At 35.2% G+C, this 18,875-nt stretch overlaps 1 protein-coding gene across 2 annotated transcripts; it reads left to right on the top strand.

Annotated features, from left to right (window-relative positions):
- Positions 1 to 4,050: 4,050 nt before the first annotated feature.
- On the top strand, positions 4,051 to 11,771 carry LOC110620977 (V-type proton ATPase subunit H). Of its 2 annotated transcripts, XM_021764937.2 has the most exons (13): positions 4,053 to 4,211; positions 4,334 to 4,360; positions 4,556 to 4,599; positions 4,832 to 4,957; positions 5,581 to 5,683; positions 5,760 to 5,832; positions 6,941 to 7,006; positions 7,092 to 7,209; positions 7,301 to 7,462; positions 7,706 to 7,831; positions 8,129 to 8,254; positions 10,526 to 10,705; positions 11,168 to 11,771. In XM_021764937.2, the coding sequence occupies exons 2-13, from the start codon at positions 4,339 to 4,341 to the stop codon at positions 11,414 to 11,416; spliced, it is 1,395 nt and encodes a 464-aa protein (XP_021620629.1). In that variant the 5' UTR covers positions 4,053 to 4,211; positions 4,334 to 4,338; the 3' UTR covers positions 11,417 to 11,771. The 2 variants fall into 2 exon arrangements, with proteins under 2 accessions (XP_021620630.1, XP_021620629.1); XM_021764938.2 differs by lacking the exon at positions 4,334 to 4,360 and having other exon boundaries at positions 4,051 to 4,211.
- Positions 11,772 to 18,875: the final 7,104 nt, after the last annotated feature.

Raw genomic sequence — 18,875 nt, 5'->3', positions numbered from 1 at the left:
TTATCCGTTAGTTATTGGGAGAATATTCGGTAGGGATCCTACGGAATAAAGAATAGATTACAGAAGAGTAAGAGAAAACGCATGTAGAGAAAAATATGATATAAGAGTAAGAGAAAACGCATGTAGAGAAAATTACGATATAAGAAGGTGGTTCATTTCTTCTGGGGCTGGAAAAAATTTTGTTGTTAGTAATTGACTTTTAGCTAGGTCAAGGTCTTCCTTTCCTTAGAGTTTATCTTATTAGTGTGATAGCAGTAAGTTCTTATAAAAAATGTTGGTATCTCTTTTACTCTATTGGAGATATTTAATATTATTGCAGCAATTGGTCTTTCTGTTGTGTCTCTTCTTTTTAAATCTTCTCTTGCAAATTCTTAACTCTATCAAAGTGTTCTCGACTTGCCAGCCATCTGTATCATCTGAATGACAACCACAAGAATGGATGCTCGTGTAGAGGGAATAGAGAAGAATTTGCAATCCCTTGAGGAAGGAGTTCGACAATTATGGGCGGATAAGATGAAAAAGAAAGATAGTATTTCTATTCATTTTAAAAAAGAGAAAACAAACAAGGATTATCTTGAAACAAGGAAATATGAAAAAAAAAAGAGGAATGGTCGAGTCTTTTCTAGAGCAAAGATGTCAATTGTGAGCAAAAGTGATATTTGGAAGAGAGGAAGGATTCTTATATGGCAATTTCGACGGTAGGTTTTGGATGTGGCTCAAAGAATAAGACAATTATAATTTCTGATCAGGGGCAGTCAGAGCAACGAGATTGTAGAAAGCCAATCTAGATATGTCACGTGTCCAAGATTATGAAGACAACAAGATTGTAGAAAGCCAATCTAGATATGTCACGTGCCTAATATCATAAAAACAACTATTACCTTCAAATTTGAAGAATAAAAAATCAGTGGGGAAACCTCTAATGTAACACAACAATCGCCCAAAATAAGTCACGAGCTATCACCATAAGACCAGAGCCACGTAATAAGAGTCTGATAAATCGATATGTGATCCCAACTGTTAAAAGGAAGACCCGAATATTGTAGCATCTGGTTTTTCATCAAAACTCGCCCTCTTTTAAATAGATCAAATCTTCACATAAAGTCGTTATTAGTAGACGGGATTCCCTATCAATTAGCCGGTACCAACTGGATTTTTAGGAAATGCGATAATAAACTTCATCTTCTTACATTATAAAAACTAATGATCACAAAGATAAAGTACGCATCCTTACACAACTACTATTGAATTTTAAGCAATTCTTTACATTCATTCTTTTCTTCAGTTTACTGACTTAAGTGTCAGAATGGCTGCCACAAGGTGCCAACCACATTACGTTCTCTTTTTTTTCAGAGTGACCAATCGTGATACAACTTAGTTTCGGCCACATCAGAAAATAAGTAGATAAGTAATAACAAAAGGTCTATTTTGGCCCTTAAAGCCCTTAAATTTTCTTTTTTAATTGAAATAAACCCTTTTAACTATTAAAATGGATCAAATAAGGCATTAAAATTTTAATATTAGATTAGATTTGACATGTGAGAATATATAGACTTTTCAAATTCTAACAGATGACAGATATTAAGCCTCTATTTGTTTTTAAAAAATAATTTATATTTAAAAAATATTTTTTACGAATGAAAATATTTTCCATGAAAGATATTTTCCTGTAAAATGACTTATTTTTCATTATTAAATTATAATTTAAAAAAATAAAATATATTGATAAATTTATATATAAATATGTTCGTACGATTTTCGAAGTACAAAAAGTAATTCTCATTTTAATAGAGAAAATCATTTTCTTAAATTGACATAATTTTTTATTTAATAAGAAAATATTTTTTGTTCATTATTTTTTTAAATATCTTAAATATTAAAAAATATAAAAAAAAATTTCTTAAAAAATATTTTCTGTGAAACAAAATAGAACCTAAATGAAACTTTCAAAATTTTAAAATTTATCAGATAAACTTTTACTTTTAATTTAGATCATTTTCTCATATTATATCATGTTGTCTTATGATTAACGTCTTTCAATGATGTCTTTAAATTTATATTGTCTACTTATATTTCAATTAAATAATCAAATAATGAATTATTAGATCATAATCAAATTAGTGACAGTAGCTATGATGAAAGTAGTAACTCCATAAAGAAATTTTGAACCATTTAATAAAAAATAAATGATCAATTTGCTTTAAAATACATTAAATACTCATTATGATATTTTATATTGGGCCTACAAGATATGCATGGCTTTGGTTAGATTTAAATAGAGTCACATTATAATAAAATCTCTCTTTTATTTATGTCTAAAAGTTGAAAATTTTATTTATTTTATTTTAAAATTTGAAGGGTATATTTGATCTATCATAAAAATTTTAAAAATTTATTTTAACTTATTATAATAGTTAAAAGGCTTTTTTGAGGTAGAAAATTTAAAGATTTAAAAGATTTTTTTTTCTTCTTAAAGATATTGAATTTTTATTCGTTCATTCATAAATATGGATTATAAGCCCATTATAATCAAATATGGGCTTATAGTCTTCATAAAAACTATATGACTAAAAGATTCCTAGGTTCAAAGAAAATAGAAGATTATAAAGAAAAAAACTCTAGAGACTCGACTTAACCACTTACCCATATTCAACCTAGTTGAATGTTCCAGAAACTCCTCTCTCTTTCACTAGAGCACCGGCCACTGTTACAAGTTGGAATCACAAACATACCAAAGAACAAAGAGAGACATCGCCAATAGCTAAACAACCTTATTATTTCAAAACTCAAAAGGGAAGGATGCCTGTGACTAATCGATCAATTGCATTACCAAATCGATTGGAGGTTGTGATCATCGATTCTATAGAGAAATAAAATAATATATTCAGAATCTTCAAGCACTATCTTTTGATTCAAGAAAGGAACTACTCTGAATTGACAATTAAAGAAGGAGTGCATACTCATCCATGACACATTTGGAGTCTTCTTTTGCTCCTCCTTTACTTCAAAATTCTGAAAGTCTAGATTCAAGTAGCCTTCCCAACTTGCAAGAAGAACCACACTTTTACAAAAATGAAAAAAAGATATCGATAGCTAAAAGTATGCCCTCATTTATTATTATTATTGAAAAGAAAAATAAAAAAATATATACATCTCCACCCAACTAGAGGAGGGTAACCCGCAATGAACTAAGAGTTCTCTTTTCGCCTAGAAGGACAAACCTTTCAAACGAAGGCAAAAATGATAAGCTAATTTAGAGAAGGCAGAGGCCTAAACCCTTGAAGGGAAAATTCTTTCTATTAAAGGCTTATAAGATTGTTAGCCTATACTTAGAGGTTAAAATAGTTAAAAAACTATAAAAAGTTATATGCATCGTAGTTGCATATGGGGTATGCATCAGTCGATTAGATGTGAAAATAGTAAAATTAAATAAATCAAATTTAATATTTAATAAAATCAAATCGAACTGTATAAAAAATAAAATTGAATTGAACTGTATAAAAAAAATCAAATCAAACTGAATTAATTTAATTTGATCCATCAGTTATTGATTTTCCAAAAATCAATTGCTTGAAACAATAATATACAGAGAATTAACTAAATCGAACATTACATATTAATCACAGTAATCACTAACAAAAATTAAAGAAAAATTTGTAATATTAATTTATTAGTTAAATATTACATATTCTCATAACGCAACATTTAGCATTTATCTATTATTTTTCAAAAGTAAATAAATAAAAGTAAATCATAGACTCACAGTGATTGGAGTTCCATGATATAATTTAAAATAAAAAAAATAAAAAAAATGAAAATTTTTTATAAATTAAGAAAAAAAATACAAAAGTTAATAATTTTTTAACGAAAAATTAACGAGATAAACTATCTGTTATTTCATGAGTTATGGTTTGATTTATTTAATTTTTTAATAAAAATTAAATTAAATCGATCTCATTAATTTTTAAAATAATTAAAATCGAATGGCACCAAGTTATTCATTAAACCGATCTAAATTTTACTTCGATGATATTGCTTGATTATTTGGGTTTGAAGGGAATTTTGCTCAGCTTACCAGACTATAATACGTTAGAAATACTCGATCATAGCTCTTCTTTCACAAATCAGTTTCGAAGAAGCTCCTCAAAATCACAGAAACAGCTCTTTCCTTCCATAACAGAACCCGACTACAAAGAAGAAAGAAAATTCAGGTACCCTAGCGATCACTATCTCATATTCGCAAAATTCCGTCCTTTTGTCTCTACTAAATTCACTGAATTTAATAATTGTTTGCTTTAATTTTCTCTTTTAATTACATTGATCCTTTAATCAGTCATAATGCCTGAGCAGCAAATTCCAGGTACATTTTAATTATATCTATTTGCAGTGATGTGAAATGAGACGTGGTTTACATTTGCGCTCATTGATCTGCTTGTTGTTCCTCTGTTTCTGGGTTTTATGTTGCCTGGTTGAAAATGGAAGAGTAACTTGAGTTAGATCATGGAATTTTGGATGATTTAGGTCTCTGAACTGTTGTGAATTTTGTCATTTTCAGTTGTTTCACTATCAATGGACCAAGCCGGACTGACTACGGAGCAGGTGGGTGATCCTTTCACTTGTACTAATATAATTTATATGAAAATGAAAATAGTTTGTTTTAATTTTCTTGGGTATTTCTCTTGATCTTCACTTGCTGATGTGACCGCTTTCTCATGTAATTTCAAAGAAAAAATGTTTGTTAACCGATGTTTAAAGGGGATTTTTTTTGAAGAGGTCTATTGAGTGATGTGATTCTGGTTTTGGTATAAACCGTCTTCGTTCCATTTTATAGGTTCTTAAGAGGGATATCCCATGGGAGGCGTATATGACGACAAAGTTGATCTCGGGGACAGACCTTCAACTATTGAGGCGCTATGATAATCGATCTGAAAGTTACAGGGCACAATTGTTAGATGATGTAATGTCTTATCAATCTTTGCTGTCGTAAAGTTTAAATTGTGCATATGTGTCTGTAGAATTGTATGTTGGATGTAGAGATTGTTTCCTTTCCTTTCCTTCTTTTTCCTTTTCTTTTCCCAATTCCATGGAAGCAAATATGGGTCTCTGGCAATAAAATTTCAGGTTCATATCTTTAGATCAGCTACTTTATGCAGAATATATGACTTGTGGGATTGTCTTTGATCCTGTGTTGAACTCTCTTCAGTGGGAATACAAATAATTACCTTTTTGCAACAAATTCATTCCTTGTTTTAAATTTGTGGAGTATCTCACATTCATTTGATAAATGCTGGTGTTATTTAAAGGTAGGCATGATCAGCAATGTGAAATTATCATCTCTGAAATGACAATTTTACTTTAACCATATTTGATTAAAAAGGAAAATGGGAGGTTTAGACTTAAAAGTGGGCAATCAATGGTATTTCTACCATATTTCAATATATTTGGTCTGTTGATTCTCATCTGTTCCTATCTAATACTAAAGTATTTATAAATTACCTTGGTTACAAGCTGTGTGTTTCTAGGTTCTCTATCTTACTGAGTTCTACGAGAGTTGCCTGAATCTGCTTTTGACAATGCCAGGATGGTCCAGCTTATGTTCGGGTATTTGTCAGCATCTTGCGAGATATATTTAAGGAAGAAACAGTTGAATATGTTCTTGCTTTAATTGATGAATTGCTAACAGGTAACTGAAAGATGTTTGGCCTTGTATTGTACTGTTGTTATTTACAAGTTAAGTTTTTTATGATTTTCTTTGGCAGCTAATCCAAAAAGAGCTAGATTATTCCATGACAAGTCTCTAACGAATGAGGATACTTATGAACCTTTCTTAAGTTGAGTATTTGTTCAACTTTTTTTTTGTTTTTCATTTTTCTTTTGAGCCTTACTTGTGTTTTCTTTAAAACATTGTTTTAAGGGTGCAATGGGATTTTACCTCGTTGTGTTTACATATAGAAGGACTAGCTATAGAAATAAGTGAGAACAGGATTTAAAGAAAAGGAGGAAAAAAACTGTTAAATGGAAGAGACTTGTTAGAAGTATCTATAGAGGCTGTTACAGGTTGCCAGCTGTTAAGATCTCGGGAGAAGAAGTTGTAATGAGAAAGAGCTAAGGAGCTTATAAGTAATTCAGATCTTTGAATAATAATCTCAGATCTTTTCTCTCATATATATCTCTTTCTCTCTTTTCTTTACTTATCTATCTTTGACTCTTCTCCTTGTAAGACTGTAACTACTATTCCTTTCCATAACTGCATCATTCAGTTTCCCTCCTAACACGATGAAATGAGGTTCATTTCAGTTATTGGATGTGGCATTTTCTTGTTTGAATTTCAGTTGGTTCTTGGATGTTCTTGAGACTTAGGTTATCTTAGTGCGGGCATCTCAATAGCCATTTCCTGTCAAAAGCTGATTTATAGCTGTTGCAATAAGAGCTCTCAACTTATCTTCCCATTGGTTGATGCACTTATCTCAGTTTACCAAGCTGGAATTTTAAAAGTAATTATTCTTGCATTCTAGTGAATATTTGTTTCCTACACTTGTTATATACTCATCGTGTCGAAAAAGAAAGAACCGAGTACAGAATTTTATGCTGCCATCATCAGTTTATAGTGGCTCTGTCAACGTTAGCATGACAGTATATATTTCCTGGGCCATAAGAATAATAGCAGATTGAGGCCTATTGAAAACCTAGTTTAGAGTTAGTTCATTGAAAAATTCGTGGCTCTTGTACATAATACATTTTTCTTTTAACATTTGTAACTGTATGCATATTTAAATTTATGTTTATATTTTGAACCTTCAACCTTTGGCCATTTCTTTTCCAATATATAAAACATAATAGGTCTTTTTCATTTGTTTTTTGATTATTTGGATCACCCTAATGTCATTCTAGTTTATTCAAAATTATGAAAAGTAAAACAACCTCTTTGGTACTCTTTCAGATTGCTATGGAAAGGTAACTGGTACATACAAGAAAGGAGCTGCAAGATACTTGCTCTGATAGTTAGGTACTTGAAATATTAGTTCATAACTGATGATTAGGTGAACTTCATGTAAATTGAATATTTCATTATAACTTCACTGCTTTCATAGTGCTAGGCCAAAAACACAAGATTGCATCACTGCAAATGGACAAGCATCAAATTCAAAGAGAAAAGTCACTTCCATTGATGATGTGTTGAAAGGATTAGTTGAATGGCTTTGTGCTCAGGTTTGTGTAGAGTTTTGAGAACATCAGTCAGTAAGCTTAATTTGATTGTACTTATTGTCATATTTTGCTCTTGATACCCAATGTCATGCAGCTGAAGAAGCCTTCACATCCTACTTGGGGTGTTCCAACTGCTATTAGTTGCATTGCAATGTTACTGAAAGAACCTGTGGTGAGGTCTTCTTTTGTTCAGGCAGATGGAGTGAAACTTTTAATTCCTTTAATTTCTCCTGCTTCTACCCAGCAATCTATCCAGGTAAGCTTCGTCACATTCCAGATTGCTGGCTTAATCAATGTATTTCTACCTAAATATTTAAGTGTACATATCAGCTGCTGGTATGTCCAGACCGCATGTGGATTTAATCAAGTTTGTTGGCAGGCTGAACGAGCATATGATTTTTACAAAAGCATATTTATATGCAAGCTTAGGAGATTATGAACATTTTGTTTGAAATTTGCAATCGAATATTAAATATTGATTGCTTATCCTTCATTACAGCTTCTCTACGAAACATGTCTATGTGTCTGGCTATTATCTTACTATGAACCAGCAATTGAATACTTGGCTACTTCTAGAGCCTTGCCGCGATTAGTAGAGGTTGTAAAGAGTTCCACTAAGGAGAAGGTGAAGTCTCCTTTTTGTTTCGATAGCTTGTCTTTGTAAGTACTCATTCTTCTAGTTAGGTGCATCAGGTTTGAGTTCGATCCTTTATCGACTTTCCTCACTTTTTCCAGTTATGCAATTATTTTGCCTTCTTTTGGATTATAAATTGAATTGTCTCATGGAACATCTTCACATGGTTTATTGCAAGGCAGGCTAAACCATGTCTTTTTTAGCAATTTGTCATGTTTATGCCTATAAAAATATTAAATATTATGCTCCATCTGATTTTATTAAGTTGGTTGCATTATTTTCTTCTAGGTTGTCCGGGTCATTGTCTTAGCCTTTAGGAACCTGCTTTCCAAAGGTACTTTTGGCGCTCAGATGGTAGATCTTGGTCTACCACAGATTGTGCAGAGTTTGAAAGCACAAGCATGGAGTGACGAGGTAAGACAATTAAATGGCGTAATTTTTATTTTTCTTCAGCCATTATTATTATGTGAATATACAGAATAAGCAATAGGAGGGAATGAGGATGTACTTTCCTTTTTGTATAGTATGAATCTCAGTCCAATATCATGTCTGCATTAAACTCATATCATGCTAGGATGAGCTATTACTATTATTGATCACCTTGACATATATGAAGATTATCATCCCTTTGACATACATGAAGTGTAAATTCAGCGCGAAGTTTGTCATTTGTTTTATAGTAGTGATCATTTCTGATGATGATGATCCTTGTATAGCTTTTTTCTTTTTCAAATTTTCTTTCCTTAAAATGGAACCATGCAGCCACTGGGTCTTTGGATGAATATGCTGTCCAATAACTGTGTTAGGGTCCTTGGAAATGGATCGAGTTATGGGGCTATTGCTGAAATTTTCTGGGGGCAAAATTTTCTTTGTGACCTATGGTTGCAATTGAAAAGCCTCCTTAGAGAGAACTTGAAAATATCTTGAGTTGAAGTACTCAAAAACTTTGGAAAGTTTTCTCATGATTTTTTTATTAAGTTGTTGCACCTAAATACTAGTGGGAGATATAACCATCTCTTAAAAACAAGGAACCATTAAACAATATAAAGGACCACTCTCCTAGGAAAAACAAAAACTAACTTGTACTATTTAAATCATGGATCAACTATTAAGAACATAGTTTAACCACTAGCTACACGACTCTTAAAAATAGAACTACTAACTTGCAAAAAATAACTCGCACTATCTGCTAACATTACTCCTCTCGTTCACTGTATGCTTGTCCTTAAATGCAAACTTAGGAAATTTTTGGAAACTATTCAGCCAGTAGCTGGTCTATTGCGACATCTTTCGGGTCATCATTTGCTAAATCCAGCCAAAATAATTCCTTGCACCAATGTCCTTGAACAAAGGGTTCATCATAATTAAAACAAAGTTCTTTCCATCATCGTTCCTCCATCTTATCTCTGTTCAAGTGTTTTAATTATTCGGGTACCTTGTGCTTTCGTTATTTATTGAGATGAACCAATTTTTCCCCTCATAGAGTCTTGACATGCTCATGGCAATGACTAGGTCTATTGGTTGATGAAGTTCCATCTCCACAGCGATGTATTCTTGCAACCCACTAAGATAAAACTGCATTTTTTGATCCTACAAGAAGCTCAAATTGGGTTTAGTAGTCAGCAACTGTTCCTTTTTTCTTTAATTTTGCTAACTCCCCAAATTTGTTACTATAGATCAGTAGCCTAAAAGGGAGATTGCATTGGTGCTTGATTACTTCCCAAGTCAAGTTAGAAAAATCTTGGATTAATTGCAAGAACTACAATTGAGTTGTGCAACCTTTTTTTCTGCAAAGGTCTATTAGTGTCGAAAGAAGTGTTCACATTTGCTTAGCCATCCTAATGAATTTTTTTTTACCATTGAAATGAGGGAAATCTAATTTGGTGGAACAATCATATCATTGCCTGAATTATCTGAACCCGTTGATCCTACTACTCCCTTGCCTCTGGATGCGCAAGAGTGGCTACTTCCCTCTGTCACAAGTGCTGGGCTATAGTTTGTAATGTCACGGATAAGAGATTTCAACTTAGCACTTAATTCTTCTTGGCGAGCCTTGTTGGCAGCTTGCTTTTCCAAGAATAAAGCAAGAATTCTATCAAGTTGTTGGATTGAGTCACCCATAACCGCTGGCTCTGATACTAAAATGTTAGGATCCTTGGAAATGGATCTGAATTATGGGTTTGTTGTTGGAATTTTCTGGAGGCGAAATTTTTTTTTTTGCGACCTATGGTGGCAATGGAACAGACTCCTTAGAGAGAACTTGAAAATCTTTTGAGTTAGAAATACTAAAAAACTTCGGAAATTTTTCTCATAATTCTTTTATGGAGTTGTTGCACTTAAATACTAGTGGGAGATATAACCATCTCCTAAAAACAGGAAATTGTTAAGCAACATAAAGAATCACGCTTTTACCACCAAGGAAAAGCAAAAACTAACTTGCACTGTTTACATCATGGGTTAACTATTAAGAACAAGGCTTAACCACTAACTACACGACTCTTGAAAACAGTACTATTACCTTGCCTTTTTTTTTTTTTTTTCCAATCCTTGACAAATGTTCAACATAATGTTTATCATTTTGAGCAAATTAACTCCTTGAGTAGTATATTTTTGTTGATGACATCATGTTCTGTGTATGTCCTACTTCTTTTTAAAAGTGCCTTGAGTGGCTTTAAAATTTTCCAGGACTTGTTGGAGGCTCTGAACCAACTGGAAGAAGGCTTGAGGGATAACATTAAGAAACTGAGCTCTTTTGATGAGTATAAGCAAGAAGTTCTCCTTGGGCATCTCGATTGGTCTCCCATGCACAAAGATCCTATATTCTGGCGTGAAAATATTAACAATTTTGAGGAAAATGATTTCCAGGTAATTTTTTTATCCATCTTTTCATGCCATGATTGACTGATACAATGGTGTAAGTGATCAAAGTATGTTTTGTTATGTGGCACTTGATGCGTGGAAGAATCATACAGTAACTGTTTGGTTGAGGTTAAAGAAGGCATGAGAAGCAGTGGAGAGGAGAATAAAAATAATAGAACAAATATTAGTTTCATGTGCGTAAATACGTTGCCTAGGCTAGATGTCTTGTCAATTTTTGATTTGGGAAAAAATTGTCCTTGTGGTTAAGGCTCTAAAACTGTCTCATGTATTTTGAGAAATAATCTGATCAACTACTAATTGCATTTTATTTTTCTTTTCCCTTTTAGTTGATAGAATTTTCTTATGTATATATCCTCTGGAAGCCCATCAATTTGCAATTTTTGGCATTATTAGAGTACTCGTTGTTTTAGATTACTGAGCTCCAAAATATTTAATCTTGTGCAACAGATTCTAAGGGTCCTTATTACAATTTTGGAGACATCGAGTGACGCAAGAGCTCTGGCTGTTGCTTCCTTTGATCTCTCACAATTTATACAGTACCACCCTGCTGGGCGGATTATAGTGACGGACCTCAAGGCGAAGGACCGAGTGATGAAACTGATGAACCATGAAAATGCTGAAGTTACCAAAAACGCCCTGCTCTGTACTCAAAGGCTTTTCCTGGGCTCCAAGTATGCAAGCTTTTTGCAGGCCTGATTCTATGAGTGCCATGTATAATAAGACTGTAATGTTCCGGGCCATCTGCATAAATTGAATGAATCCTGAAGTTAGCTTCTTGGTTGTCTCGGAATTTGATAAGAGCTCCTCTTTACCAGGCGTTAAATTTTGACAAATTGAAGAATTGGTCTTTTCTGTTCTACCAAATTGCGGAATATTGTTTGCAGTTTCTTAAGTATTTATTAATTTTTTAATTTTTTTCTTTTTTTTCTTTCTTTCGGATGTACATGCCTTTGGAGTGTTAGTTGGTTTGGTTGTTCAATAATGTCATCTAACAATCGGGAAATTTTTGGAGTTTACATCTATAATTCATTGATTTATGCAGTTTTTTTTACCCATTCTCTCTAATGCTAACTTTTGATGACTGAAATTCAGGAATTATTCATCATTTGAGACCTCAGTTGCCCACCCCCACCCCCTCCTTTTTTTTCTCCCTCTCTCAAAATAGACTTATTTTTCTTCGTAATCGGTTTTAAATTATTAGCTACTTTCCTTTTTAGGTAATTTATTTATTACTTTTCTAATATATCTCTATTTAATATATATGGAAAAGTAAAATTAATTAGTTACACTAATAATTTAGTAAGGAAGCAATATTAGGGAGTAAAAGCTAGTCTTGTGCAACTCAATTTTTTAATAACTTTACCTCTTTTGTGAGACAGTTTATCAATACCTGTGAGTGTTTCAATTCTAGTAGAACAATTGAACCACTTCAACAAATTTCTTAACTAGGATAAATTTAGGTAAAACTGCACTTTCAAGTTGTGTTACGTTGCACCGCATCTTATAAGCGCACTATTTTTAGAAAAGGAGTAATTACTGATGTGTTTCTACAGTACTTAACTAATTAAATTATTTATACATTTTACTTATTAAATTAAAATATCTCCATAAATTGATTCAGTTAATTATTAAAGACATCCGTCAAAAATAAGCTTTTTAACCATTATTCAATCCATAAGTGTCTAAAATACACTTTCGATGGCACTCATCATCACAGTTGTAGATTTGGCATTATTAAATCCGGTGGTTGTGTCAATACCTTCTCCCTGTGCTTGTTTAGTCTCTTCAAGTGAAGCCAACTTGCTAATATTAGAGATCCAACTATTTTCTTTTGTTTTTTTGTCAATAATTCGTTTTTATTGCTAATCCTATCAGTATTCAAGCTACAAAAAGCCAAAAGGATCTAGTAGCTGACAATGATTTTCTAGTAGCCATTAGTGTAAGTCAACTAATTTCCCTTCTCGACATTAAAGGGGCCCTCCTAATCACACATCTTGCATCACTTCTCTCTAAATCTCATTGGTGAAATCACAATCAAAGAATAAGTGCTCCACTGTCTTCTCATGAACATTACAAAAAGCTGCATTTAGCATCGGCTAGCAACCTCCACTTAATCAGTTTAGTTTTAATAGGTAACATATTTAGAATGGCCATCCACACAATAAAGCCATGTCTAGGCACCACATGTCTTCCCCGCAGCAGTCCTAAGCACTTCCTACTATATACCTACCAAAGTTAGTCTCCATTCAATTTTATCTTTCTGATTATCCCACATGCCTATATCTCCTCACCTCCTTCCATGCCTGATCAGTGAGTTTGTTTAGAGGATTATTGTAATACCCGGCTTAATTTCGACGTCGGAATTCTAACTCTCTGACGAAATTTCCATCAGAATCTGAAATAATAAGATTTTTATAAAATAAATTTGAAGTATTTTTAAATATGTTTAAAAAAAAGAGAATTAGAAAAGTTTTAAGGTTCGACCGCCGAAGGTGGCTTTTCCAGCCACCTATAAAAGACATTTAGCTTGAAAACGTGAGAACTCTTTCTCCATTTTCGGGCAGAGGAAAGTCATGCTCTTTCTCAGACGCTTTTTGCTGAAATTACTTTAAATCTCTTGGAGAATTCATCAGTTTTTACTTTATTTTTGAAGATTTGAGTTTGGATTTCAAGCTTTAACTTTTGGAGATCTTCGAAAATCGATTTCCCTCTTCTCCAAGTCTTAGTTGCTGTGTTTTTCTGTGTTCTTCAAGATGTAAGTTCAATAATTGCTTTTCTTATATTTTCTGAAGGTTTTAAACCAATATCACAAGTTGTTAGACCATGCATGATTGATTATTCTAAAGTTTTAAAGTTTGAGTTAGTTTTAATGATGGATGATTTTCTCTTGGTATTTTGTTGATGCAAGTTGAGTTTAGAACAAATTTTTGAGGTCCCTTATGCGTGTTAAGTGTGTATGGTAGTCTTTAGACTGTTGCATGTAAGTTTGGGTTTGTTTATTGGCTGTGAGCATAAGGCAGAATCGAATTCTGCCTTACTAGAGAACCCAGATTCGGCCGTCGAAGCAAGATTTGGCCACCGAACCTGCCTGTGGAGGCAGCCATTTGGCCGCCTAATCTGCCCCCGAAGGTTTTGACCTTCAGATCCGTGAGGAACCTTTGACTGCCAAACCTGCCATCAGAAGTCCCATATTTAGCCTTTTTCTGCTTGTTTCCTACGAGTGTTCTTGTGTGTTCTTAGGGGTTTCTTGGGGGTTGTTTTAAGTGCGGTAAAAGTTATATTTGGTCTCTCATTTAAGTCCATCTATGTAGGATCGGACTTGAGAGACCGTAGAGACTTGCAGTGATGCAAGTTGAGTTTAGAACAAATTTTTGAGGTCCCTTATGCGTGTTAAGTGTGTATGGTAGTCTTTAGACTGTTGCATGTAAGTTTGGGTTTGTTTATTGGCTGTGAGCATAAGGCAGAATCGAATTCTGCCTTACTAGAGAACCCAGATTCGGCCGTCGAAGCAAGATTTGGCCATCAAACCTGCCTGTGGAGGCAGCCATTTGGCCGCCTAATCTGCCCCCGAAGGTTTTGACCTTCAGATCCGTGAGGAACCTTTGACTGCCAAACCTGCCATCAGAAGTCCCATATTTAGCTTTTTTCTACTTGTTTCCTACGAGTGTTCTTGTGTGTTCTTAGGGGTTTCTTGGGGGTTGTTTTAAGTGCGGTAAAAGTTATATTTGGTCTCTCATTTAAGTCCATCTATGTAGGATCGGACTTGAGAGACCGTAGAGACTTGCAGTGAGATAACTGCTTTAGTATTAAGCGTACATCAACCAAAGGTGAGCAGAACTAAACTGAATCATTATTTAAAGAAATCAAACTTTTTAAGCATGTTCATGCATCACAAATGTCATGCATATGTAATTTGGTTGTTTTGCGTTAGAATTTACGAATATGATGTATTGCATAATTTATTGTTATTGTGGACGGATGTTGGATGACCCACTAGCCCTCGAGTATATTATATTATGATGGGTACGGAAGTTCAGGTCGAGACCCATTCTACGTCCCTGGTAATATGCAAGAGAAAGTCCAAGTCGAGACCCATTCTACGCCCCTGGCAATATGTAAGAGAAAGTCCAGGTCGAGACCCATTCTACGCCCCTGGCAATATGTAAGAGAAAGTCCAGGTCGAGACCCATTCTACGCCCCTGGTACTATAGATATGTTATGTTATGTTATGTTTAAGAGGAAGTCTTGAGGAGCACCCGTCGTGGGCCGAACACTATTGGAATCTGTAGAGGGTTACTGGTGACAAGTCCATCTTGATGTGAATTGTTTGTGTTGTGACGCATTCATACGATCATATATTTTATTGAACTATTTTTTTTTGTTCTACTCAATAGGCTTTTGTAGCTTATCCCCTTTTCCCTAACCCTAGATTTGCAGGATCAGAGTTAGCCCAGAAAGTCGGCTGAGTTGCCAGTATAGTTTGTTATAATAGCATAGCTGTGGACATGTATTAATTTGTAGATTAGAATTGTGCTTTGCCCGGGTTCTTTCTTGTAATCTCTACTTTATGATCCTTTTACATAAAAGTTTTTAAGTATAAGTTATGTTTGAATCGAGCTTGAAGCATGTAATGTTAGCCATACTGGAGCATTTGATGAGGGCTCTGGTATGGGTTTTATATTTTCAATTATGATACATGCACAGGTCGAGTTTTGCTTCATGCAATGATTTTATTTTTGTTGCTCATGTGATTATGTATAGAATTATATCAGGTGTAACAGGATGTATAGTAGGCTTACTATAGGTTCCGGCAACCTTAGGTCGATCAGAACCCTAGCACTGGTAGCGGCCTGGGTCATTACAATCAGGTAATCTCCACTGCCCAACTCTCCACAATTCATTCACCTTTGCCTTATGAGAGATATTAATGTCCTCAATTTTGATGGACATGAATCTATAAACAATGTTATAACCATCTATCTAGGAATCAACCAAAATGAGAACTCACCCTTCCCTAACTTATACAAATAATAACTTTTAAACATACCTCTCATGCCTACCAGGTGCCTCCAAGCCTAGTTTGCTTCCATTGGCTTAGTTATCCCTAATAACTCAATTGCTTTAGTTTAAGTTTCATTGCCTACTTCACCCATAAAGCTGACTTCGAAATTAATGATTCCCATATTTGTTTCCTAATAGATGCAACATTCCGAGTCCCGCTCTCTTTTACCACTAATCCTCCTTCCTTTTTGGCCTATATATAGACTCCAAGGATACTACTCCTTTTTTATCCCTTTCTAAAGCCCCATTCAATAAGAATCTTCTACATCTCTTGTCGATTTCTTGAATAATAGCTTTAGGAATAATGAAAACACTGCACCATCACACACATATAAGCTTCTTAACACATAATTAATAAGTTGTATTTTGCCAACATAAGAAAGATGCTTAACTACCCAATTATTCACCCTAGCAGTTATTTTATCAATCAAAGGCATACACTGCCTCTTGTAAATAATAGTTGATACCAAAGGGATTCCTAAATAGGTAATAGGCAATATACCTTCCCTGAAGTTCAAGGTTTGCAAAATTTGCCTCTTCACTTGAATCGAAACTCTTGCAAAGTACATAGAGCTTTTGGAGTCATTAACTTGTAAGCCAAAAACAGGCTCAAAGTGTTTTACTGCATCCCTCAGACTCTTCACAGGCTCAAAGTCCCCATGACTAAACAAAAATAGGTAATCTGCAAAGCACAAATGATTTACTTTCACCTTCTTGCACCCTTTATGAAACTTAAAGCTGGCTGGCAAATTAACTATAAGGGCTCTAGACAAATATTCCATGACTATGGCAAAGATTAGAGGGGACATAGGATCCCCCTGTTTAAGCCTCTCTTCCCAAGAAAGAAACCTTCACAACCCCCATTCACCATCACTGAAATTCATGGGGTTCTAATGCACTTCATAACCTGTAATACCCGGCTAGACCCCGGTATCGGAATTCCTACGTTCCGGCGGATTTTCCGTTGGAAGTCGGGATTCGAGGATGTCGGAGCTTGCCCTAAGGGTATAAGAAAGGTTTTTAAGATGTTTTTAAGTGTTTTATCATGTTTGCATGTTTTGAGTTAAGAAAATTGAGTTTTGAAATGAAAAGGCCAAGGGGACAAAAGCCAGGTTCGGCCGCCGAAGGTGAAGTTCGGCCGCCGAAAGTGGCATGGTTTCGCATGCACGTTAGGCCGCCGAAGGAAGAGTCGGTTGGCCACTACAAAAGCCCCTTTGCCCGAGACTGGAGTGTTAAACACTCTGTTTTTGGGTCAAAGGTAGGTTCAAGCTCTCCTTGGTGTGCTTTCTCATGTTTTCCTCAAATCTTGCATGTTTTAACTTGATTTGAGCTTTGGTTTAGAGATTTGAGCAAACGGAAGTAAAGTTGAGCTCTTGGAGAGTTTGATTGAGTTTTCTCCTATCTCCAAGCTTGGATCATCAATCCTCTAGTTCTTCAAGAGGTAAGCATGGATCCTCACCTCCCCTTATGTTTAAAGTAAGTGTTAAGAAGTTTTAGTGAGTTATGGTATGATTGGGGGTATAAACATGAGTTTGAGCATATGTTGCTCATATGAGTTTTGTTGTTGTTTTTGGGGCTTGAACTAGGTTTTAGGCCTCTATATGCATGAGTTATGTTATATGTTAGTTGAGAAGTGTTGGTATGCATGTTCTGGGTGTTTGATAGGATTTTGGAGGCTGAGAGCATGAGTTGTGCTCGGATTCTGCCTTTCTGGAGAATCCAGGTTCGGCCGCCGAAGCAAGGTTCGGCCGCCGAACCCCTTGTGGAGGCAGTTTCGGCTGCCAAACCTTGCCCCCGAAAGCTAGGCTTTTGGGTGAGAAAGGGGCTTTCGGCCGCCGAAAGAGGGAGTTCGGCCGCCGAAAGTGCATGAGTTTCGTCTCTGGATGAGACTTTCGGCCGCCGAAGGTGCCGCCGAACATGCATGAGTTTCGTCTCTGGAGGGAGGTTTCGGCCGCCGAACCAGCCGCCGAAGGTGCTCTGTCCAGCCTTCTTTTGCCCATTTTCCATGCATACCTATGATGTTTTAGAGGGGTTTTGGGGAGATAGTAAGAGTTATGTTTAAGTAAGTTTGGTCCTCATTTGAGTCCACCTGTGTAGGTACGGACCCGAGAGACCAAGGAGGCCCACAGAGTTAGAGTTACAGAGACTGCTCAGCAGTTGACAGAGGTGAGTGGAACAGAACTTTATTTTAAAAAGTGAAGAACTGTTTTAGCATGATTCATGCATCATTAATGCCATGTTTATGTAGGATGCTTTGCATTAGTATTCACTAAGTTGCTGCATTGCATTATTACTTGTATATGTGGATTGGACCGAGGCGATCTCAATAGCCCATAAGTCTGTCATTAGTGTACGTCCTGTGTGAGCTCCTTTGGGGCCGGGCATTTACCTTGGATGAGTCCTGTGAGAGCCCTTATAGGGTCGGGCACCATGAGTAGTTAGTGCAAGACCTGTGTGAGCTCCTTTGGGGGCCGGGCACTGACAGAGGGAGTTTTGGGATCATGTCCAATCCGAGCTGTGAAATGTTTGTGCAGTGATCGCATCATATGATAGCATGTTTTAAATGTGAATTTTTTATAGATTCCGCTCACTGGGCTTTAGCAGCTCATCCCTCTCCCTAACCCCATTTTTCAGGGCCTCAGAGAAGAGAAAGAGAAAGAGATAGCAAGGGTAAAAGGCATATGTAATAGTATAGAATAGTGGACATGATAATGATGTACAGTACAGAGTTTATGTAATGTATAGACATGATGTCATAGTAAGTTATAGAATTGTGCTTGGCCCTAGTGCTTGTTATCCCTTTGTACATGATCCTTTTATGTTTATGAGATAATGTGATGCGCTAGGCTTGGTGCATGGTAGTCTTTCTATCTCTGTAGTTACTGTATGGTACCATAGCAGGTATCACTCTTTGAGTGCATACAGACAGAGCATGCATAGTCCAGGCTTAGTTGATGAGAAAGGTTTCAAGAAAAGAAAAGTTAGAAAAGCAAAGAAAAAATAAAAGAGTAAGTAACAGTTTTAAGCTTAAATATGATCATGTATGGGATTTATCAGGTACACAGAGTTGACAGTAGGCTTACTACGGGTCCCG

This window comes from Manihot esculenta, chromosome 8 (genome assembly GCF_001659605.2).
Source record: "Manihot esculenta cultivar AM560-2 chromosome 8, M.esculenta_v8, whole genome shotgun sequence".
Lineage (NCBI taxonomy): Eukaryota > Viridiplantae > Streptophyta > Magnoliopsida > Malpighiales > Euphorbiaceae > Manihot > Manihot esculenta.
The sequence above is the reverse complement of the archived record's forward strand: the minus strand, read 5'-3'. Positions and strand labels throughout refer to the sequence as shown.